The following is a 25277-nucleotide window of genomic DNA, read 5'->3' as shown; positions in this document are numbered from 1 at the left end:
CCACTTCTGAGACTTGGTTAAAGCTCTTGCCTTCTGAGAGAGACTGTATCTAAAATTGGATTAGAAGTACTTGTCCCATCTGGTACTCTTTTGCTTAGCAAGTACAAATCATAAATACAACCAGTTGACACATCTGGAAGAAGTTAGCTTAATACTCTGGCCTGCTGATTGCTTTAGGAAGACACTGTTTTTAAAAGAAATTGAGTTTAGAAGCTGAGTTAGTTCTAAAATATAATTTTATGTAGATACAAGTAAAATCTGTAGTACTTTTGTTCCTGTTTTGGTAGTAATGTCTTATTAATAGGGTAGCTACCTCAAAGTCGCTTTTAATGGTAAGAAAAGACCAGGCTAAAACCAAAATTAAAATACATTTTAAGAATTGAAAATAATGAAAAGCTAAACACTAAGAAAACTACTAGATAAAATAAGAGGATAAGAAATTTTAAAAGCCTCTCCAAAAAGATACATCTTTAGTTAACACTGAGGGAGGGAGCATGGCAAAGCTCTTCCAGGACAGTGTTCCAAAGTCAAGGGGCCCCAATCGAAAAGGCCTTGTCTCTAGTCCAGGGCTGCTGAACTTCAGCTGTCCTGCAGATATTGACCTACAACTCCCATAATCCCTGGGGATTATGGGAGCTGTAGTCCAAAAACAGCTGGTGGGGGGCAAAGTTGAGTAGGCCTGCTCTAGTCCCTGCCAGCTGGATCTCAGTTAGTGGTAGGGCCATGAGCAGGGCCTGAGATGCTGACCAGAGGGCCCTGGCAGGTTCATATGGGTAAATACAGTCTGACAGGTACCCTGGTCCCAAGCATGTAGGGCTTTAAAGGTGAGCATATGTGAGCAGAAAGCACTTCCATACGCATATGGGTGCCCATATGATATTTCCTTTTAGTAGCAAACCCTCATGCCTCATAAGTTGATACTAAAGAGGGAGTTAACCTTAGGGGGCTTTCAGAGGTGCCAGAAGTTGATTCTAGAAGGGAGAGCTGAAAATCCTCCATGTGCGAGTAGAACATGGTATACAGTGCTCTTGATACCAACCAATATTAATAGGATGTAGTTCAGAACTGCATTATTTTGTTTTTGTCTGTATTTGCTATTAGAGCAGCAGGCCCTACAGTCCTGGATTGGTACAGAGGAATTAATAAGTGAATATTTTTTTTCTACAAAAAATATTCTGCATAATATTCTTACATTCTGCATTTGTGATTTGCATTGCTTTTGTTTTTTTAAGTTTTCTTTAGGATTTGGGCTAATAGTGTTTTCTCCTGTTCCAGCAAAGAGTGGAAACGAAACCAGAAACCCAATCCCAACCACCTCGAGTGCGTGAACAGCGTCTGAGGGAACGGCCAGGTTTTCCATCAAGGGGACCCAGACCAGGTAAACTTTCTCTTAAGCATGATCGTAACTTATTGTATTGCAGTGGGTGGTCCTGCAATTTTGACAAACAGTCCTCCTTAAGCAGGCATAAAATGTGAATGTGAAAGTCACTCAGTATAAGCTGTGCTGGTGTTGAAGGAATTAGTTTATTCCATGTGGCTTTGCATGCACTATGTTTGTTCTCTGATGTATACTTACCCCTGCTAATGTAGATGTTCACCACATTAAACTAAATTTTACAACTTTTTTTCTTTCTTGCCTTGTTTGTGGCTTTCCTAGTTTAATGTAAATGGCCCCCAAAATGGTGTTTTGCCTTTCAGTCTTTTCCTGTAACACTTTCTGAGCACACCTTTTGGCAGTGCACACATGTTTTCTCACAATCATTCTGCTTCAGTTATTCAGTAGCTGTATTTTCATCTAATTCCTATTAGAACTATGTTTTCCTGAAAATATTAATCTTGCATTTTTCATGTATTTGAATAAGTAGCCCTGCATTATTAATGGTTTGAGGAAAAACTGAGTTTAGGTCACATTTGCAGTTTATTACTTATTTAACAAATAAACTAATTATATATTTGTTAGTCATGGGAGGGGCAAGAAGACTGAAGACTTTTTCCCAATTCTTGATGTTTCATTTGGCCTACGTCTTGGAAGCTATTGCCCATACACTTTCCAACAATATGTTCATAACCATAATGACTAGAAACTTTATGTATTGCCAGCTGAGATTCCCAGGAAGCTGAATTGTGTGTCCACCATCACATTCTAAACTTCCTCTTCTATGCTCCAATGAACATTGTAATATGCTCATAGCCAGCCACTAGCAGCAGTTAGCCAGATTTCATAGGAAAGCTCACACTGAGGACATGGTGGGAATATTGATCCTGTAGCTTCTGCATTGTGCCTAGAGATGGAGGTTGAGCTGCTGGCTGCCATGGTTAGTAGCCACCATTATCTGTGTTTGATTATTCCAAGCCTCCATTTATCTACTGAAGCAGAGTTCAGGATCTGAAATGCTCCAGTACTGTTTCTGATACTTTAATAAGTAAGATTTCAGTTTTATAATTGACTGGATATCACATCAGTGTGGTACTGAATGCTATAGCTAATAAACTACATACAGCATATATATGCTTGTATGACTAGGAAAGTGAATGAGCACATTCACTTAAAGGTGTGGAAACTTAATCACTGAGTGATGAAAATGTGAATTAAAAATGTTTTGTACCTTGGTTGAGTACATTGTGTTGCATCCACTATCAGCTGAGCAATGTTTGTCATCTCCATGTTGTCAAACTGTATATATTCCCTAACATTGCTTGGAGATCATGTACATTCACTAGACAGTGAGCACACAGATCCCCTTCTTTCCCTACTGCAAATTCTCCATTCAGCTCACATAACCATCTGTGTAATTTTTGCCATTCTGGTGGATGCCGAGCCGCAAAACTAGTTTCATGCACCCAAGGACAGTTTCAACCTGTGCTAACTCAAACAATCCCCATGCTGCATGACATAACTTTTTAAAGTGAGGAGAGTTGCATCCACCCTTTATGATAAGGCAGTGGGGATGTGGGGTCTGGCATTCAAAGGCAAAAATTCCACTGGGCACACCTGAAGCCTTATGTGCCCCTAAGTGAATCCCAACCAATTACTTCAATCTCCAGACTGAGGGTATTACTACAACATTTTCTAGCTTACTTCTGCAACCAAGAAAACCTCCAGATGTCTTAATACAAAAGCAAGAGTTTAGAGTGTCCTTTTTTCTCTCATAGAGCCCTCTATAGCTATAGTAACATTATTAAATAACAAAATCAAACTAATGGAACTTGGGGAAAGACCCCATTTTAAGCAGCAAGGGTCAGATTTTAGAGTAGAACACTTTAACTTAGCCTTGCAAATAAGTCTACAAATGTTGCTAGCCCATCAAAAATGTTCACTAGCCCATATATCTATATAGCCCACACATCAGTAGCCTGAAAAAAAATAAAAAGAACCAGTTATTTCACTTTAGAAAAGCTTTGCTACCTGCTCATGGGGATGTGGAGGGATATTGATTTGCTAAAGGGGGACACATAAATGTCTGTTTACAAACCTAATAAAGCTGCTGTTAAGTGTAATTAAAAACAAGAGATCTAGTAGATTGTGTTACATAGGAAGATGCCATCAGATAGTCACATAGGTAACATGGTCCCAGGGCAGATGAAGCAGCCACCTTGCTGAAGCTAAGTAGGCCTATGTCTAGTTAACGCCTTAAGGAGTGATGTCCTGGGAATCTCATGTACACTGTTTAACTTCCATGATGGAAGAAAGGTGGGATATAAATATAAGAACATAGTACAGGAGATTTTTTGCCACTCCTTTAAGTCAGAAATCCTAGATGAGATAAAATTGCTTCTGAGCCTTATGTAAGATCTGTACAGAGTGATACAGTTAGACTTCATGAGGATGAGAGGTGGTGATATCATTGGGAACTATTTATGGCATCAAAATAAGATGTAATAAAAGGGGGGGAACCTGCTGAAAATGTATATTATTAAAACCTCATTGCTGTACATACAGTATAGAGACTTATGCTGACCTTGTCTCATCCTGTTGAATAAATGCAGGTCGAGGAGATATGGATCAGAATGAATCTGACAATCGTCGAATAATTCGCTACCCAGATAGTCACCAACTCTTTGTTGGCAACTTACCACATGACATTGATGAGAATGAACTTAAAGAGTTTTTCATGAGTAAGTACATTATCATTTGCTTTACAATGAAGCTTCTTGGGTAGAGGGAAGAGACTAGGAAGCCTGGATCCCTGAACACTATTATAGTAGCACTTTCATTTTGAAATGGAAAGGCATGGGGTATAAATATGTTTCTAATGAACATTGCAACAGTTTCCTTCTTAGTTAACCAGATTTGCTCTTTAATAACTGCTGTCCATTTCCCCTTAACTACTTGCACTGTGCTTTTGCAGGCTTTGGGAATGTTGTGGAACTTCGCATCAATACTAAAGGTGTTGGAGGAAAGCTTCCAAACTTTGGCTTTGTAGTGTTTGATGACTCCGAGCCAGTTCAAAAAATTTTGTTGGCAAAGGTATGTAGCATGGCTATAACCATTGCATGGAATTTGTCAAAAGAAATGCATTGCTGTATGTAATGCCTGGAATTTTTATCTCACATTTTTACACACCTTTAAAATTAACCCATCAATGCATTTCTACATGCTGCAGGCCTGGAACAAGGCAATGCAAGTTTTACACTTTTGCCCCTGAGGTGACAGGTTTTTATTTGTAGAGAGTGTTTTATGTGGGAGTATTCAAAAATACCCACCATCTACATCTGTGAAGTCCATTTGACCATCTCATTTTACTGCATTATAGATCAGGCCTAATTCTAGGGATGTGCACGGAACTGCGGAGCTGCGGTCCAGCACTGGTGTGTGGGGCTCTTTAAGGGGTGTACTTCCCCCCCCCCGCCGCCACATTTCCCCCGCCAGCGTGTTCGTTTCAAAAAGCTTTGGGAGCGGCAGGATACCTCCCTGCCGCCCCTTCCCCCAGTCGTCGGCAAAAGGCTTCAAAAAGTAGGGGTGAGTCCGAACCGGTCCGGCGGCCATTCTAAGGAATGGCTGAACTGCCGGACCGGTTCGGCCCTTGCTGGTCCGGGTCCGGGTGGGGGGTATAACCTTAAGGGTGGGAGGGCTTTCTTACCCCTCCCGCCTCTTCGCCCCCTCCAGCGCCCGTATTTAACTGAATAACGGGGCGCTGGAAACCAGCCGCCGCCGCCCCCCCCCCGAGCAGATTTACATGCAGAGGTACCCATACCCCTGCCGCCGCTGTCGCCCGCCAGCCAGCCAGCCCTCCCTCCCTCCTTCCCAGCCGCCCGCCCGCCCGAGTCCTTACACAATGCTTTAGGAGAAAACGAGAGGAGCTACCGAACAGAGCTCCTCTCGTTAGGAAGGCCTCCAGCAGACTGAAGGCGCTTTGCGCGCGCCGCAAAGGACACCGATCGCCGGAGGCCCGGTCTACCCGCCGGGAAAAGGCCGGGTAGACCGGGCCTCCGATCGCCGGAGGCCCGGTCTACCCGGCCTTTTCCCGGCGGGTAGACCGGGCCTCCAGCGATCGGTGTCCTTTGCGGTGCGCGCATGCGCGCGCGCGCGCAAACCGCCTTCAATCTGCTGGAGGCTTTCCTAACGAGAGGAGCTCTGTTCGGTAGCTCCTCTCGTTTTCTCCTAAAGCATTGGGTAAGGACTCGGGCGGGCGGGCGGCTGGGAGGGAGGGCTGGCTGGCTGGCTGGCGGGCGGGCGATGGCGGCGGCAGGGGTATGGGTACCTTTGCATGTAAATCTGCTCGGGGGGGCAGCGGGGGCGGCTGGTTTCCAGCGCCCCGTTATTCAGTTAAATATGGGCGCTGGAGGGGGTGAAGAGGCGGGAGGGGTAAGAAAGCCCTCCCGCCCTAAAAGAAAGGGCCCCCCTTCGGTGCCGGTCCGGACCGTGCACATCTCTATCAAAAAGCCTTTTGCGCGTGCGCACGTCACGTCTCTGCGACACACATGACACAGAGACGTGACGTGCGCACACGCAAAAGGCTTTTTGAAGCCTTTTGCTGACGACTGGGGGAAGGGGCGGCAGGGAGGTATCCTGCCGCTCCCAAAGCTTTTTGAAACGAACACGCTGGCGGGGGAAACGCGGCGGGGGGGTGTAAGTACACCCCTTAAAGAGCCCCCCACACCAGTGCCGGACCGCCAGACCGCCCTCATGTCCGGACCGGTCCGGAGGCCTTCAGAATGGCCTCCAGACCGGTCCGGGCTCATCCCTACCTAATTCTCAGTCAGTGTTCAAGTTTGCTTGAACATTCGGCCAACTATGACATTTCCCAGTTCAGGTGTTATATGTTTGCCAAATCAGTTTCTTCTTACTGTGATGATGATATTTCTTCAGTTATTGAAGTGATATCTAAGTAAAGACTGGGAACAGTGTAAAATTACATTGCAAAATGTTTACTATGAACTACCATTTCATAAAGGAATGAGTCAGAAAAGAGCAACATGTACACCTGAGAGTATAAAACTACGCACTCAAATGTACATATTGCTCTGTTCTAACCCGTTCCTTTCTGTAGTGCTGCTTCATAGTAAACATTTTGCAATTTAATTTTATACCATTCCCAGTCTTCAAATGCAGCATCATTATACATGCAAACACAACTGCAATACAAAATAGAAAGCAAGATAACGTTACAATTAGCTGATTTGGACAATACCATACTTGTCCATACAGTTAGGAAGAGGGCACTCTGAAAGCACCCCTGTCAGGAGAGTGTCAGGACGTGCCTTGCAGCTCTTTATTGCTGGGGGAGTGGAGGGGGCTGTTCATCCAAATTGCCCTCCACACATATACACATGCTCCCAATACTTGTTCAAACAAGTAGTGCTTGCGCTTATATTCTGCAGTTCTACAGTTACATGAGACAGAGAGGCAGGCAGATCACAGACTGGAATGACTGTCCCATCATTCAGAGGTTGATTTGAGCTCACTGGTTTGGGGAGAGAGGAGGGCAGTAGCCAGAGTGGAAGATCATGCCATAGCTCCCCAGGAAGGGTGGTGGTGGTGGATATTGCATGGCTGAGAAGCAAGAAAGAAGCAGCTCTGCGAAGCAGATATTACTTGTAAAAATGCCCCCCTCCTTTTTAAATGTGTATCTTCTCTATTATATTCATCATGGACTGAGGCTATTATTAAAGGGAAGGGAAGTATATTATAATTGGGGAAATCACAGTAAGTATTTATAAGTCATTCCATTTTGAAGTTGCCTTGTACTTTGGGAGTGCTCCCCACATTGGCTTCCTCACATTTTTTTTTATTCTGACTGGCAATGGCTGTCAAAAGCGTTTGGCAAAGAGGTGCTTCTTTCCCAGCCTTGCATCCAAGATTCTTTTAACTGGGGGTGCCAGGAATTGAAGTAAGATAACCTGCAAACAAAGTTTGTGTTTTGTTTCAGCTATGGCCTCCCTCCATTATTATGATTGTTTTATTATAACATTTTATTATCTTTGGTTTTTAGCTCAGAGACAACCAGAGTGCTACACAATAAAATAGCAACCATAGAATATTAAAAGCAGAGCAGCATAAAAATTCTAGCAATAGAACAGCAATCTAAAATGCCTAGGCAAATAAATATTTTAACCTGTTCAATGTTTGTAGTTGGTAACCTTCTTAGACAGCATTTGAACTAAGTTTTCTTATCAACCCTTTCCCCCCTCTTCCTTCTAAGCCCATTATGTTTCGTGGGGAGGTGCGCTTGAATGTAGAAGAAAAAAAGACTAGAGCTGCTCGTGAAAGGGAGACACGAGGTGGAGGTGACGACCGCAGGGATATTCGACGCAACGACAGAGGTCCTGGGGGTCCCCGTGGAATAGTGGGTGGTGGAATGATGCGAGACCGTGATGGAAGAGGGCCTCCCTTGAGGGGTGGCATGGCCCAGAAACTTGGTTCTGGAAGAGGAACTGGGCAGATGGAAGGCCGGTTCACAGGTCAACGTCGCTGAAGAACCCAATGTTGGCAGGCAGTCTTGGCAGTGATACATTATTCGTCGTGTTTGCATTCTTGTTAATTTTCTGGCTTTGGAATGTAACACAGCCTTTTTGATCATTTCTTTGATGTGAGAAACATCCTCTGGTTACAAGTTAAATTGAGGTGGACGTTCTTTCCCCATTTTCACAAAGAAGTCACACTGTTAATTTATAAATTTAGACTTGGAGATTAAGGACTGCGAAATGACCATTAAACTTTTGGCAACAAAAAAAGGACTTAAAGGTCATACCCAGTTGAGATAAGGTCCTTTCAGTAAAGAAAAAAATCCCTTTGCTGCACATTTTGTGTAAGTGTTACTGTTTCCGCCTATTACTGTTGGAAGTGCAAATAGTGCAATCTGTGCAATTGGAGAAGCTCGCCCTTTTTCTTTTTTCCTTTTAGAACACTCGGCTCCAAACAATTCATGTTTTTATGAACTCAAATGCACTAATGGGTATTCAACTCATTTTACGTTGACATCTGCTGAAAGCAGCAAGAAACAATATAGCTTGTGAAACGATGCGGGCATCTACTCTGCTTGCTGTGACCAATATATGTACACACACAAAAACCTTAATAAGACTATAAGTATGTTTCAGAAGGAAACCATTTAAAACATCAATCATAGTCCTGAATACAAAACAAGTTTTTTAAAGAATCTTATGAGCTCCCTGCCTCTCTCCAAAACAGGGATGGCTGACTGCTCAACACACTCCTCTACCCTTTTCCCCTTTCTGTAAGCAGTGTACAGTGAAAAATTGTCTTTACTGTATTGAGGTCTCTGGTAATGTAATAAGCATGATGGTGCCTTCTATTAAATACATCATTCCAGTCTTGCTGGTGATTTTGTACAGTATAGTGTATGAATGGCTGTGCTGCAAAACTTTAACAGCTGTAAAAATGTTTATAAAATCATTGTATAAAAATTGCAGTATCTTTAAATCCATAAAGGTTACTGGAATATTATTTGCCTAGCTCCTACAGCTAACAAGTTTCTGAAGCCTTTGAAGGAGGGACAAATGAAGTAGCCATGTTTTTACAGAAGTGGAGTTATGGAAGTGAGTGTGCATTCTTGCAAAGACAAGTCTAAAGTTAATCAAGCATGTACCTTCATTTCAAGTATACTTCAGATATCACATTGAGCATAAAACTTGTTACACTCAAGGATACTGCAATTTTCACAGGGCAGGATAATAGCTCAAGTATTTGCGATTTCCAGTTTTTTGAACTGTCACCCATTTTGCACAAACCTTTAAGCGACTTTGATGCCTGTGTGGCTTGGATTTGTACATTGAGGGAGTTTTGCAGTTTCCAGGTTCCTGTTTGCATAGATAGCACATTCCAGAAAACTGCAAATGTAGCAAACAATACTCCCCAGCTTTGTGCTGGACAGCTCAGCCAACTTCAGGCTTACTCTTGAGGGGAGGCAAAAGTATGTGACCACTCAAAGCTGCTTCTAAGCATGGAAGACCTCACTTGTTACAGTGCAACAAAAATGCCCATGGCAGAGGAGCATTTGGTTGCTGAAACCATTTGCTGTTTCCTATGAACATGGAAGATTTTGCCTGTGTGTGTTAAATGAGGTGGGGAGGGGGAGAAGGGAGTGAATTTGTATCATTCTTCCTCCAAATTGAGGTCCTCCATGTTTGATGGTAAGTCTTGCACTATTTTCATACACTTTCTGGGACACATTTCTCTCTTTCCATTTTTATATATTAGGGGTGTTTTTTGTGTTGAACTGTTTCATTTTCAGATTCCTGGAAATGTAGTACTTGAATGCCTCACCACCAACCATAAACTTGACTTAAGTTGGGAGCCTTTCTTTAAAGTGCTGTTCTCAACAAGCATTTTGCTTACCAGTGTTTATGTTCCTTGACTTTTTTAGTGCTACGGTATTGCCCTGCCATCTTCTATACAAACTTGTTAAGGCAAATAGCACTGGGAGAATAATCAGAAAAATGTGTAACTGACAATTAGAGGAGCTACTGAGCCATTCAGCTTCTCGGCTTGCTTCTTTAAATGCCATGAAATAACAATATTGGAAGCATACTACAGAAGTTTACATGGTGACTGTTCACCTACTGTACTGTGGACTCATAGTGTTCTTGTCCCTCCTTTCAATAAATGTACCTCTAGAAGAAAAGGAAAAACAGATCTCTTTGACCATTACTGTTAAAACTGCTTATTTGTTGATGTGGGTAGTATTGCTATCATTACAATCCTATCTCAACAAACTTGCTTTAACCATCTTTTGGCTTTATTAGGTATGCAAGACAATGGACTACCATCTTTATTGCTGTAATGTGTTAAGCATTATATGCTAGTAGAATCTAGTTTAATTGTTGCAGGTGGAAAGTATTTACTTAAGTTTCCATTTTTGAATGTTTTGACTAAACATACCAATAAACTACTGATGTCTGCAGCATTCATTAATGATTCTGAATTCTCTCTCGGTAGGAATAGGCTTGTGTGCTGGTGTGCTCATTTTCTACATAGAAAGATCATCCTGTTGCCGTTATTTATTCCAAAACTACTCTTGTCCTGATGATGCTGTCATTCCAGTTATTCCACTAGCAGTGACCTTAGTAGTCACTGCAACACTTAATTCTATATTGTCAATTTATGTTAACATAATTTCTCAAATTTAATAAAATCGTGCATCTTTCTAAATATACTGTATGTCTTATACCAACAGCCAAGCAGAATCTTGTAGAATCAGGTAGAAATACAAAATCAGCATCGCTGGTACTTTATCACCGTGAACTGCCTTGTGATTTTAAAGTGATTGAAAGATGAAATGTATATATCTCTGTTTTAGGACTAGTTCAGACAAACAAGCAGTGGTAAAACTGTTCCTAGACTTTACCTCACTTCAGCTGGAAGAGTGCAGGAGTTAAGAATCCCTCATGGGAATCATCCTATACATTTTAAAGCTAGCATATAAGGAAAACAGGCTATAATTCTTTTTCTTGATAACTAGTTTCCTAGGAGCAGTAAGGTTCAAAACACTGTCATGCAGTATGAAATGGCATTGTCCAGAAACAGTTTTATTTCCTTATTTGTTTAAACTATGCCTCGGCCTGCTGCAGTCAGGGATGCTGAATTCTTCTTTCTGGTAACTCCTATGGAACTGTGACCCATATTTTTGGAACTCTGAATCCTTGCCTACTTGTTAGGCTCATTAAAACAATGTACAATTCCTCCCCTGCAACCTACCCCACCTCAGTAAAACTCTGAATACCATGCAGTTTTGTTGAACAGTGCTAGTAAATTAATATGTTCCAAAGGGTCCATTAGGTAAAGCATAAGCTTTGTATGACAAAGGCTTCAGCTTCACTGTTTGGTGTATTCTGTTAAGGTATCTCAGCCAGTGAGGCTGAACAATACATCTGCCTGAAAACTTGGGAGAGTTTCTACGTCACAATATTGAACCAGATGCACCATCTGGCTAACATAAGTTCTGGAGAGTTTCATAGGCTCTGCAGAGGTTATTTTAAATGTAACTTTACATTTCTGCATCTGTCTGAAACCTCATATTCCCCTGCAGCAGAGGATATCTACCTAGCCCCACATCAGATTCTACCGGTAGCACTAAGACTTTGTTTCATCCCAAAGAACTCTTTTCAGTTCCTATCCTTTTTATTCCAGAAGTGTGTGGTGGTGGTTGGTTTGAGATGCTCAGGAGAAGTTGAGGGCCCATCATTTATTATTTTTGCATGCTCATTTGTACTTTTACTACTTCCTTCTGTCTCTGGATTGCTAGCAGCAGTAAGAGAACCATACTCGCCTGCCCACCCACAATGTTGGGGAAGAAATAACAGGGGGTGGCGGTGGCACCTGTACCTGTCAATGGGCATTATAGGACATTGGAGTTCAACTGACCAGGTTCCTTGATGCAAACAAACATGCAGAAGAGACCAATGGCCCAGAGAGCTCACCAGAAGAACATTTGTGTGCTGTTTCAAGGAAGCACTTTTATGGAGGACCCTGTGAGTTCGAAGCAATTCATAATTTTTGGAACAGGAGCAAATAGTCACCAGACCGCACTAATATCACCTAATGTCTTTCCCTGCTGCCACCAGTCGCAGGAGGTAGGGTGGATTTTTATTTTATATATGGCTTTTCAACCCAGATTTCTCAAGTGGTTTACATAAAAAGTTGAGAAGATTATTTACTATCCCCAAAGGGTTTGCAGTCTTAAACACATAATAGACACCAGCAACAGCCACTGGAGGAATGCTGTGCTGGGAAGGGACGGCCAGTTCCTCTCCCCCTGTTCAGCAACAGCCACTGGAGGGATTTACTCCATCTGGCATTTTGGCAAGTTGCAAGATGGTCTGTTTTTGAGGCAGAACCCAGACCCATATCGCCAACACCCCACTCTTCCTTGTTGCAATCTCCCAGCAAGTGCAAGCTGCACAAAAAGTAACTTAAGGAGAAGGCTCCACCACCCAGTGTGGGCAGGGTATGGTTTCAAATGGGCAGAGACTATCCATGAAGTGACCAGATACCCAGCATCCAATAGTCCAAAAAACCTCAACTGAAGCTCACCATGTTGGAAGCATCTATTCTCTGCTGCTGGATGAGGACATCTCATGCAGGTTATCCTTCCCACGTGTTCCAGAGGCAGGATTATGTAAATTAGCTGAAAACTTTTAAGGGCCTGGAAAGAGAACCTCACCCCACCTTTCAATCCTGCTTCAGCTCCAGAGATAGCTGTTCTATTTTGCCAATTCTAAAGCACTGTTTCTTCTTGCCTTTTCTTGATTTATTCCTATTCCTTTGTCTCCTCAAGCAATTTATTTTGCACCCCTTTGCCAAATAAAATATAAATCCTTTTTTCCTCTTCCCAGAAAATATTTTATTCTCTCATTATTTACCCTTATGCTTTTTTCTGCCATGCAATGGCCAGAACCATCACCTCAAATTGCATCTGAGCCAATCCCCCCCCCCCCGCTCCGCATCCACTCCCCTAGAGCCAAGGGTGTGCACAGAACCGGTTCGGAGATCCTTTATGAGCCTCCGAACTGGTTCGACCAACTGGCAGTTTTGCCGGTCTGAAGGTGGGGGGTTGTTTTTAAGGGGGAGGGAGGGTGCACTTACTCCTTTCTCTGCTTTTCCCCCACCAGTGCTTGGTTTTCAGAAGGTCCATCACGATGGTAGCATGCCTCCCTGCCTGACACGTGCAAGCGCATCAGGTACGTTTGGTCAAGGCAGGAAATGGAGCGGCAGGGAGGCATGCCACCGCCCCAACGGACCTTCTGAAAATGGAGCACCGGTGGGGGAAAGCAGAGGGAGGGATAAGTGCACCCTCCCCTACCTTTAAACTTCCCCACGCTGGTTCCATGCATATCCCCACCTAGATCCAGAAAACTATTGAGGGATGTGAGGAGAAACATTAAAGTCCTCACACAGCAGAGTATATTCTGGCGGTAAAGAAGTTTAGCCCAGAAGATTACCTGGAGACAGGCTGAGTTCAGAAAACAAAGAAACTAAAACATCACAGAGAGAGTGTGCTAGCGCCATTGAAGAACATACCCAAACAGGCACTAGCCTTCAACAAGTGAACAGTTCTAACCGACTCAACTGCCCAAGACAGCCCTACTAACATAACTCTTTATGTCTCTAGTGGCCAAAAGGGGTTACTGAGGTGCTAAGAGCAATGGTTTAGAATTTTCACTTCTAAATTTAGAATTCCCCACCCCCATATCTACATTCATAATGAGGTGCCCCATGTGTGGCAGTCGTGGTTTAGAACCCATATTGTCTCAATCTCTCCAGCACAGCAAGGGCTCAAAAGGGGGCAAGCATAAGAGAAGAAGGGAATCCGCATCTCCTCCCCCTCCTCCTCCATCTAGTCCAGCCAAAAAAAAAAGTCAAAGAAGAAGAAGCACTGTAAAAGATATAAGAAAACTGCCAGATCTAATAATTCTAAGCATTCCTTGGAGGTGTCTTGATTATAATTCTCGAGACCCTCATCCTAATGTTCCCAATGCAGCCCATGATACAGAGGAAAATAGTCCCTAGTTCTACTCTCCACTCTCCCCCACCTCAGACACCTGGGAAAGCCAGATAATGGTCATGATTCAAGAGAGAAATCTTGACAGACAACACAACAGCAAAAGCATACTTGAATCACCAAGGGGAGACTCAGTCCTGCACTCTGTCTCATTTGGCTATCCAGATTTGGGAGTGGTGCCTTCACCATTGAATCTGGCCCTCAGCAACCCATATAGTGGGAAAGGAGAAGACCTGGGCAGATTATCTCAGCCATCTAAACCAACACTCCCAAGAGTGGACACTACACCCAATGGGTGGTGGTAAAAAAGATCTTCCATTGTTGGGGTTCCCCTCGAATAAATGTTTTTGCCACAGTAGACAACAAGCAATGCACAGCATTCTGCAACAGAGGAAGGCGCATCCAGGCTCTTGAGGCGATGCATTTCTCCTACCCTGGAACACAGACTTCCTGTACATGTCCCCCACTCCTTCCCATTAGTAAATGTGGTCGCACCATGGTGGCCACGTTAAGCGTGGTTCACAATGCTAACCCCTGCTAACTTGGCAAAGAGGCACCTTTTAACATGGTGATTCTCTTTATTTAGCAGGGGGAGAGTAACTGGTCTTATCCACCAACAGCACAGTACCTCCAGTGACTGTTGCTGGTGTCTATCATGTTTCTTTTTAGATTGTGAGCCCTTTGGGGACAGGGATCCATCTTATTTATTTATTATTTCTTGGTGTAGCACCCTGAGCCATTTTTGGAAGGGTGGTATAGAAATCAAATTTAAAATAATAATAATAATAATAATAATAATAATAGTTATTGATTTGATTTCTATACCGCCCTTCCAATAATAATAATAATGATAATAATAATATAGACCTTGAAGAGCACCTCAACACCATAGGGGCCACAGAAATCACCATCAGCCAATTACAAAAAGCAGCTTTACTGGGAACAGCCTATATTTTGCGATGATATCTATAATAACCAACAGTATTGATGATAAAATTCTGGCATCCCAGGTCCTTGGGAAGGACTCGATGTCTGGATAAAACAAACCAGTCAATAACACCTGTCTGACTATGTAAACAAGAAATAATAATAATAAATTAATTAATAATATTAGACCTCTTGATTCACTACCTGCATGTACCAGTCGGTCCAACCTACTCACCAGAGAATCGGGAACAATATTCCATCCCGATATGATACCCTGCATTTCTTGGCCTGGAGAATTCTTCCAAATCATCGGAGTCCCATGTAGGCCTTCTACACTTGTAGGGCTTCCTACAAAACAAAATGGAGATGTTTATCTGTCTTCACTAACTGGAAGAGATTCACCCCTTTAGAAGCACCAGTTGAGTTCATACTTTCTTCCCTTTTACATTTGAAAAGGTTGGGTTTGTCTACTGCTTCACTGAAAGTTCATTTGGCAGCCATCGCAGCCTACACCAACTGAGTCCCTGTTTTCACCCTACAACCTGTTGGATGTTTCTTCAAGGGTCTGGTTTCCCAGACATGTTTTCCAAGGCATGTTTTCCCCAACCCAGAGGTTAGCTCATCCATGGGACTTAAAGCTAGTTCTAACTGTTCTCATGAAGAAACCTTTCAAACCTATGGCCAAATATCCCTTAAAATACTTATCTTTCAAGTCAGCCTTCCTGTTGGCTATTACATCTGCCTGGAGAGTAGCAGAATTACGAGCACTGCACACTGACCTTCCAAATTTATCTTTCCAGGTTGCCAATGTTTTGCCTCGCTTAGATGTATTGTTCCTTCCTAATGTAGTTTTTCAAAACCATATATCTCAGGACATACGCCTGAGGAGCGCACCTGGCACAGCCTTGATGTCAAAAGAGCATTATCCTTTTACCTCCACCTTACACACTCATTCAGAGACTCCACAGCCCTGTTCATATGCTTTGTGGGACTTAATAAAGGAAAACAGATTTTGTCCCAGCACCTATCTGCCTGGATTACAACTGCTATCAAGCCAGGCTATTCGCTCTCCAGCAGAACCCCACCTCAGTCCCTTCAGACTCATTCGCAAGGGCCATGTCAACTTCCACAGCATTCCTTCAAGGGGTTTCCCTAGATGCCATCTGTAGAGCAGTGACATGGTGAGGACCTTTATCCTTCATCCACCACTAAATGCTAGATACCAGGTCCCAAAGTCACAATTCAGCATAGCACTTCTGAGTACAGTTCTCCAATTAGATATCCTGCTACACCCCCACCATCCAGGTGAGTAGTCAGGTTACTTACCTGTAACAGTAATTCTTGTAGTGGTCCATTGTCCTTTCACATGACTCTCCCTCCTCCCCACTGCAGCAGATATCTCTGACAGATGTAGTTGCAGCGACCTGAGACTGAGATGAATAGGTGTGGACGCACAGCCACATTGAACAGGGGTAGGGTTGCTGCCAAAAAGCTCTTTAAGCTCTGGAAGGTTCCAAGATGTGTTCTACAAATATGCAAACACCCTAAGTGTGAATGGACAAGGACCATTACAAGAATAATCGTTACAGGTAAGTAACCTGACTTTTTTGTATAAGATTATGAAGACTGAAAAGAAACTAATTCATTTTTATTTCCTGATTTCCCCCCCCCCCCCATCTTGTTCTCTGTGGGGTTTTTTAAAAAGAAACAATCTGCTTTTTAATTAAATTCCCTAACCAACTGCCCCCAAAGATTAGTCTACATAAAATGTGTCCAACTGCATCTCAGAATAAACTTTGTAGAAGGCAGGCACACAATGGCAGTGTAGTATGCTGCTTCCACAATGTGCACTGGATAGAACTTGTTGTCAAAGGCACTCTTACCCCTGGACTTCTTGGCCAAAGTCCAGGACCCCCCAATCCTCTTTAGTCTGTCCCGGGTGGTGTGGTCGCCGCACTGCCAGCCAAGTGTGACTGTGACCTGCGCTGGGTGCCAAGCATGACCTCTGCTTTAGAGACAAAGTGGTGAGTGGGTAAAGAAATATATGTGATGGGAATATGTTAAGTTCTGTGTTGAAATATTTCTGCTAATACATATTTGTAGAAATATACCTGTTTTATATCCTTCCATTCTTGTGAGTTCAGTTGCTGTTTGTGCCCTCAAGAACCCACGTGTTAAAAATACTGTGTGTCAGGGGGTAATGCTTAATTTGCATGGGGGTGGTGGTGTCCAAAGGCCTTCAGGACCAGGCTCCAAAATTACCTAGGTGTACCTTTGCTTGTAGTGCCTGCTACAAGTGGTGGGGTGTTATCCTTGCAAGCTTGGAGACACATATCTCCCGCCACTACCTTTCTTCCCACCTCTTGTGTCTGCACTACAGCTGCTCCTCCTTCCTTGCTTACGTGGCCTCCTCCTCCGCGCCGCGCTGGGTTTCGCTTTGCGTAGCTTGGTTTGGCTGCGTGCGTTCTACATGCAGCAGGCAGGCCGTTGCCCCTGGTTACCGTCCGGGCCTTTGCCTTCCATTCTCCCAGCAGCGGCTGGGCTCACTCGCGCTGTGTGGCGTCTCGCTCCCTTTCCCCCACTGCACTGCAAAATAAGGAGGGGTGGAGTGGCGGAGCGGCAGGCAGATGTCGCCGTGGATCTTTGCGTTCAGCGCGGGGCAGGACACTTCAGGTGGGTGGCGTGCGATTGTGGTGCTGCTACACGAGCAAATGACTCCGAGATCGGGGAGCAATGCGGCAAGCACCTGCCGTTGTGCACAAGTTCAACGAGGGAGGGGAGACGGAAAGGGACGAAGATCTAGCACTGAGGAGGAGGTTTCTGGAGGGCTATAAGAGCCGGGGCTGCTTCTAGGCTTGGGGAGACCTTTTTGTCAACGTGCCTTTATGGTCCGCTCCTTTTCCTCGCTTCCGCAGCAACTAAGCGAACTCAGTCCTCTTGGGCTAGAAACAGCAGCGGCTGCTTCTCGCAGCCTGCTCCGTTTCTTGCTCGCTTGCCTGAGCTGAAGAGGCGTAGCCTCTGGGCACTGCGGGCACTGGAGCTGGATCTGTCCTGCTGTCCAAAGGGAAAGACTGTGGGAGCTTCCTCCAGCTTCTTTAGTCCCATGCTTATCCAAGCCAGCAACTCAGCCGCGTAGGCAGGAAGCCGTTGCTGTCATCTATCTCCCTCTGGCTGGCCGGACCGTTGAGATTGGGCGTAGGGGGCCCAGTCCTCCCTCTCGTGATGATGCTCAGAGGGAGAAACTGGGCAACGTAGGGGAGGGAGACAGCTGCAAGGATCAGGGCCCAATCCTCTTGTGTTGCCCAATGCCCAGAGGAAGGAGTATTGCTTGGGTGCCCTTTTGAGGAGCTCCCTCTCAATTCCACTCACCTGCCCATTTAGAGGTGCACCTAGGTAATTTTGGAGCCCCCCTTCCCGCTGCCGCCACTGCAAATTAAGCATCATCTCCCTACACACACTGTGAGACACACAGTATTTTCTTGAGGGCACAAACAGCAACTCAACTCACAAGGCTGTAAGAATATAAATATATATGACTATGTAAGAATATATTGATGCAAATATGCATTAGCAGAAACATTTCAACACACAACTCAACATATTCCCATCCCACGTTTTTCTTTCCCCACTCCCCTTCTGTCTCTAAAACACCCAGTACAGGTCATAATCACACTCAGCCGCCTGGCACAGTGCGGGCTGGTGGTGCGGCACAGCAACCACATATAAATATTCATCATATATAAATATTTGTCCACCCAGGACAGATTAAAGATTTGGGGGGCCCCAGGAGGTGTGGAGACCCTGGACTTTGGCCCGGAAGTCCAGTGGTAAGAGCACTTCTGTGCCCCTCAGGGTGGCAACAATGGGCCCAATCCCCACTGTCATGCAGAGAGTAAGCAGAGATGCCTGCTTCTTTGAGCCGCCACTTGCTTGCCTCCTTTGGTTGGGATGGGCAGGAGAAAGATGTTGCTGACACAAGCAGTGCCCTAGCACAGAAGATGCTGGGTACAGTGGTACAGCATATCGAGAGGAGGTGGGCAGAGGGAAAAGAAGCCTCCCAGGTGCCCCCCTGCATGCCAATGACTGTGGCTGCTGCTCCTCAGTGGCAGCAGGTCAGGGGTGAAACCTCCCAAAGTGCTGGAACCTCAGCAGCTGCCCAGTGGTGTTGACCTTTGAATCCAGTCCTGCATATACAAATATGAATACAACTAATATTTATATACCACTCAGCAACACGAGTTCCCAAAGCGGTTTACATAGAAATAAATAAATAAATAAAACGGCTCCCTGTCCCCAAAGGGCTCACAATCTAAAAAAGAAACATAAGATAGACACCAGCAACAGCCATTGGAGGGATGCTGTGCTGGGGCTGGATAGAGCCAGTTGCTCTCCCTCTGCTCAATAAAGAGTACTTTTAAAAGGTGCCTCTTTGCTTAGTTTGCAAGGGTAACTTTATAGCTTTATAATACTTTCTTCTATAGCTTTATAATACTTGAAATCATCTTCAGTGCATCGGTACTGGAGTGAACAGGTTTACTGTTTATAAAACAAAATTTTAGCCATGCATAGGAACCAATTTAAGCACACTGGGACACAGCAGTAAGTAGGGATGTGCAGAGAACTGGTCTGGAGGCCCTTTATGGGTCTCTGAACCGGTTCGAAGAACCAGTGGTTCCGCCGGTTCAAAGACGTTATTAATACAGTTATTAATACCAACTTCCAATACCACTAGCCATTATATCTTTTTGAACTAATTTGGGAGTGGAGTCCATTGCTTTGTAGTGGCTTTGATACTGCCTTGTAGAATAGTTCCAGAAAATGGTGCTGGGAGAGTAATGTTCTGTCTTTGGGGAGTTCTCCTACAGAGTTCTGCAAGATTCTGCTTTGTGTCCCATGCTTTTTAACATCTATATGAAACCTTTGGATGAGATCATTGGGGGGATTGGAGCCCAGTGTAATCTGTATGCAGATGACACCCAGTTTATATTTATTTTTCCCCTCAGTATAAAGTAAAAGTAAAGTGTGCCCTCAAGTTGGTGTCCTGGCGACCACAGAGCCCTGTGGTTGTCTTGGTAGAATACAGGAGGGGTTCACCTCAGTATAAAGTGAGGTAAATTGTTCCATGAATATCTTCCTGAGATCAGTTATGGTCTGGATGAGGCTAATTAATGAGAAGCTCAATCCGGACAAGACAGAGTTGCTGATGGTGGATGGACCCACTATCCTGAATATGGAGAATGTGCCTTCTTGTGCACATCACACTTTCTCTGTAGTAGTATATTGGCAGCTTGGAATGTGCTGCTAGACTTAGCATTATTCTTGGATCTCCAGGAGCTTTCCCAGATAGCAGGCTTTACCCATACTGTAAGTTCGAATTTGCCCAAAAGAACTGATGCAATAAGTGGATTTTTTTTACCCTGGACATAAATTGGGCTAGGCTCTAACACGCAATGAAAAACCAGAATCGTGTGTAAAGTGCTCCCCAGTATCTCACATGGACTCTGGGGTGAATCCGGCCAATGTGCAAATGCACACCCTCCATTCCGGTGGAGAAGCGAGCTAAAAGCCCTGTCTGGGAATGCTCCCGGTGACTGCTGTGTCCAGGAGTACATTTTTTCCAGCTATGGTTTATTTATTATTTAACATATTTTAACATATTTGTATACCTCCCAAAATGCAAGTCTCTGGGCAGTTTACAACAAAACCACCCAGAGACTTGCTGATTGATTTCCCAGCTTGGCCTGAGTGCTCCACCAATTTCTCAACTTGACTACTGAAATGTGCTGTGCATGGGGCTACCCTCAGATAGTTGGAAAACTTCAGCTTCTCTAGAATGTGGAGCATAGCTTTTGTCTAGAGCTGAGTAAATAAGGCTCATATAAGGCCTAGAATTTCACTGATTTCCATTTTGCTTCCAGTCTAAATTCCAGGTCCTGATTTTGACCTTTAGACAGCCTGTCTCTGCGATAGCTTAGGAAGTGCCTTTGCTTTCATGTACTTCCCTATGAATTAAAATAAAATTATTATGAGATCTATTGCTTCAGGTGCCACTGCTGTCAATGGGAAGATGTTGTTTCTGCTAGAAACACGGATGATTTTAATTATCCTGTTACTAAATTTTTATTTATTTTATTGTAAGTTCCTTTTATTGTCAACTCCTCTTCTTGGGTGGAAAAGTAACCTAGTTTTAAATATAAATAAATATATGTGTAAATCTTGTTATGCTTCTTTAACCAAGAATTTCCAGAACAGATGCAACATGTTGATTGTTTACTAAAGCTGTCTCATAGAATTGTTGGCAGTGGCAAAGGAGAGCTGAGATGCAACCACATTCCTGCTTATTAACAGCTTTCCCCATATTTATCTGCTGCTTCATGGTCCTTGTAGTAAGTATGAAGCATAAAATGTCTATTTATGTCAGAGCTAAAATAGTAATTGTTATCAATAGTCCCTTGCTTCATAAATGCATTATATATGAAATATAACAGTCTAGTGAATTTACATAGGAAGCTGCCTTATACCGAAAGATAACAGTGTAGTGAATTTACATATGGACATAGGAAGCTGCCTTATAGTCAGACCATTGGTCCATCTAGCTCAGTATTGTCTACACAGACTGATGGTGGCTTCTCCAAGGTTGCAGGCAGGAGTCTCTCTCAGCCCTATCTGGAGATGACAGGGATGGAACTTGGAATCTTCTGCGTGCAAGCATGCAGATTAGGGATGTGCACGAACCGGTTCAGAGGCCATGTTAGAGGCCTCCGAACCAGTTCAGAACCGGACCGGTCCAGCGGTCCGGCACTGAGGGGGGGTCTACCATTAAGGGCGGGGGGGTAGTATGCTTCAGGGGGTAGTATGCGACAGGTGCGCGCGTGCCGCAACGGGCGCATGCGTACTCATATATACTGGACTTCCGGGCAACGACGGGGGCAGGGGCGGCAGGGAGGAACGCTGCCGCCCCCAAAACATTGATCTTAAATGCAGCGCGGGAGGGGGAAGAGTGGCGGGAGGGGTAAGTACTACGCCCCCACCCTTAAAGGTAGACCCCCCTCAGTGCCGGACCGCACTGCGGCGGTTCCATCTGGAGATGACAGGGATGGAACTTGGAATCTTCTGCGTGCAAGCATGCAGATTAGGGATGTGCACGAACCGGTTCGGAGGCCATGTTAGAGGCCTCCGAACCAGTTCAGAACCGGACCGGTCCAGCAGTCCGGCACTGAGGGGGGGTCTACCTTTAAGGGCGGGGGGGTAGTATGCTTCAGGGGGTAGTATGCGACAGGTGCACGCGTGCCGCAACGGGCGCATGCGTACTCATATATACTGGACTTCCGGGCAACGACGGGGGCAGGGGCGGCAGGGAGGAACGCTGCCGCCCCCAAAACATTGATCTTAAATGCAGCGCGGGAGGGGGAAGAGTGGCGGGAGGGGTAAGTACTACGCCCCCACCCTTAAAGGTAGACCCCCCTCAGTGCTGGACCGCACTGCGGCGGTTTCATGCATACCACTAATGCAGATGCTCTTCCCAGAGTGGCCCCATTCCCTAAGGAGAATATCTTGCAGTGCTCACGTGTAGTCTCCCATTCAAATGTAATGTGCCCCCTCATTTTCTATAGCTGTTTTAAGACATTTCTATCTCTGTTTAGTTTAGGGGTAAAGAGGGAAACCATAATTGAACTAGAAGTGTTGTGTTAAATTTATTAAGAAATAATTTAAACAGCAGAATAAATGTCCATCATGGATAATCTTATGTGTCTAACCTGCACAACACAGCTATCCACTCCCTGAAAATGATCAGGTATCCTTTTTTAATGGTTACAGTAGTAGCAGCCAGCTGCTATGAAAAAGGTAGCGGCACTTGGACACAATATAGGCGGGATGGGTTGTCAATGACTAGGTATTTTTTCTGCCCATTTGGTCTTTTTGTCTTGGCTCTGCCCAATGCCTCAGTATTTTAAAAATCACAAGTTGGCAGGTCTATTGGAAAGTGATAGTGGGCAGGAACTAACTTGGACTTCAGTTTTAAAGAGAGAGTTATATCAAAATGACTGACTGGTGGGACAAGTTACTTGAAATGAACCCAAAGCACTTTCCTGTGCCTTGGTAGAGAATAGTTCATGTGGGCCAATTTTACCATAGGAAGGTATTCATATGTTTAGTATGAATACTTCAGAAGAAAAAACAAATGGAAATGAAGGGGAGAAAATCACACTTCCGTTTATTTAGAAAAGCCTGGTATTTATTTTTCCGAACAAGATCCTTTGGGATCTCATAATTCCAAAATATATTTAGACTTCAAACAAAATGCTGGTGTTCGCACTGCAATGCACTGGCTGCATGTTCGCACTGCAATGCACTGGCTGGTGTTCGCACTGCAATGCACTCAGTAGTAGAGCATCTCCTTTGCATGCAGATGACCCAGATTCAATCTCTGCCCCGGCATCTCCAGGTAGAGCTGGGAAAGACTCCTACACAGGAGAGCTGCTATCAGTCAGTGTAGACAGTACTGAGCTAGATGAATCAATGGTCCAACTTGGTATAAGGCAGCTTCCTATATTTCAGGGTTGACATTTTTAAATCTTGCACCTGAGCAACTGGTTCACTGTGTCCATAAGGATAGAAACATATGTAACGTTTTAAGTGTGGTGGAAATGGTTTGAAAAACCTTTATTATTATTATTATCATTATCATTATCATTATCATTATCATTATTATTTCTTGTTTACACAGTCAGACAGGTGTTATTGACTGGTTTGTTTTATCCAGACTTCGAGTCCTTCCCAAGGACCTGGGATGGCTGAATTTTATTGTCAGTTGTTATAGATATCGTCTCAGAATATAGGCTGTTCCCAGTAAAGCTGCTTTTTTTAATTGGCTGATGGTGATTTCTGTGGCCCCTATGGTGTTGTTGTTGTTGTTGTTGTTGTTGTTGTTGTTGTTGTTGTTGTTGTTATCTCTTGTTTACACAGTCAGACAGGTGTTATTGACTGGTTTGTTTTATCCAGACATCGAGTCCTTCCCAAGGACCTGGGATGGCTGAATTTTATTGTCAATTGTTATAGATATCGTCTCAGAATATAGGCTGTTCCCAGTAAAGCTGCTTTTTTTAATTGGCTGATGGTGATTTCTGTGACCCCTATGGTGTTGAGGTGCTCTTCAAGGTCTTTTGGAACTGCACCCAGGGCGCCAATGACCACTGGGATTATTTTGGTCTTTTTCTGCCACAGCCTTTCAATTTCAATTTGTAGATCTTTGTATTTGGTGATTTTTTCTATTTCTTTTTCTTCTATTCTGCTATCCCCTGGTATTGCTATGTCGATTATTTTAACTTGTTTTTCTTTCTTCTCGACTACAGTTATATCTGGTGTGTTGTGTGGCAGATGTTTGTCTGCTTGTAGTCGGAAGTCCCATAATATTTTTATATCTTCATTTTCTTCAACCTTTTCAATTTTATGGTCCCACCAATTTTTGGCTACAGGTAGCTTGTATTTTTTGCAGATGTTCCAGTGTATCATCCTTGCTACCTTGTCATGCCTTTGTTTGTAGTCAGTCTGTGCGATCTTTTTACAATAGCTGATTAGGTGGTCCACTGTTTCATCTGCTTCTTTACAAAGGCGGCACTTGCTGTTTGTTGTGGATTTTTCAACTTTTGCTCTTATTGCATTTTTTCTTAGTACCTGTTCTTGCACAGCCAGTATTAAACCCTCTGTTTCTTTCTTCAAGTAACCATTCTTAAGTCATTGCCAGGTCTTGGTGATTTCTGATTTTCCACTTATATTGTGGAAATATTGACCATGCAGTAGCTTATTTTTTCCATTTTTCTGCTCGGTTCTTGACTTGTTCTTTCTTGTAGGCCTGCTTTCTTTCATTGGTGTTGAATAGTTTTGCGTTATTGACCATTTGAAGTGCATCTTCTTCACTGTCCTTGATATAGTCTTCAAGGCCTCTATTCTCCTCCTCTACTGTTTGATGGACTTGCAGCATTCCTCTTCCACCTCAGCTGAGAGAGAGGTATAGCCTATCTACATCACTGCGGGGGTGCAGAGCATGATTGATGGTCATTATTTTCCTGGTCTTGCGATCCAGCGTCTCTAGCTCTGCCTGGGTCCAGTCTATTATTACTGCAGCGTATCTGATAACAGGTATAGCCCAGGTGTTTATGGCTTGTATGGTGTTCATGCCATTGAGTTTGGACTTTAGGATTTTTCTCACTCTCCTGATGTATTCACTTCCAATTTTTCTTTTAACTTCAGTGTATGCAATGTTATCGGCCTGGAGAATGCCCAAGTATTTGTAATGTTCTTTCTCTTCCAGGTTCTTGATGTTGCTTCCATTGTGCAGTTCTATTCCTTCTGTTTTTGTTATTTTCCCTCTGTTCATTATTAATGCAG

General features: G+C 43.9%; 2 protein-coding genes across 20 annotated transcripts in view; both read left to right on the top strand.

Moving 5' to 3' along the window:
• G3BP2 (G3BP stress granule assembly factor 2) overlaps positions 1-10371 on the top strand; it is a 68588-nt gene extending 58217 nt beyond the window's left edge. For 4 of the 5 annotated variants that reach the window (XM_053259622.1, XM_053259624.1, XM_053259621.1 and 1 more), the window contains 4 exons: positions 1276-1378; positions 3988-4116; positions 4350-4468; positions 7644-10371. In XM_053259622.1, the coding sequence (XP_053115597.1) occupies positions 1276-1378; positions 3988-4116; positions 4350-4468; positions 7644-7916 (624 nt within the window). In that variant the 3' untranslated portion in view covers positions 7917-10371. The remainder of the gene's footprint in view (positions 1-1275; positions 1379-3987; positions 4117-4349; positions 4469-7643) is intronic. The other variant, XM_053259625.1, reaches the window with a different exon arrangement.
• Positions 10372-17421: 7050 nt separating this feature from the next.
• Positions 17422-25277, top strand: part of CDKL2 (cyclin dependent kinase like 2) — a 60054-nt gene continuing 52198 nt past the window's right edge. For 11 of the 15 annotated variants that reach the window (XM_053259617.1, XM_053259614.1, XM_053259613.1 and 8 more), the window contains exons 1-2: positions 17425-17561; positions 21127-21274. The gene's annotated coding sequence lies outside the window, so the exon portion shown is untranslated. Of the gene's footprint in view, positions 17562-21126; positions 21275-25277 lie in introns of all 15 variants that reach the window. The other 4 variants (XM_053259609.1, XM_053259606.1, XM_053259607.1 and 1 more) reach the window with 4 other exon arrangements.

The sequence above is a fragment of the Hemicordylus capensis genome, chromosome 6, assembly GCF_027244095.1.
Source record: "Hemicordylus capensis ecotype Gifberg chromosome 6, rHemCap1.1.pri, whole genome shotgun sequence".
NCBI lineage: Eukaryota > Metazoa > Chordata > Lepidosauria > Squamata > Cordylidae > Hemicordylus > Hemicordylus capensis.
This window is presented reverse-complemented; position numbering and strand designations above follow the sequence as displayed.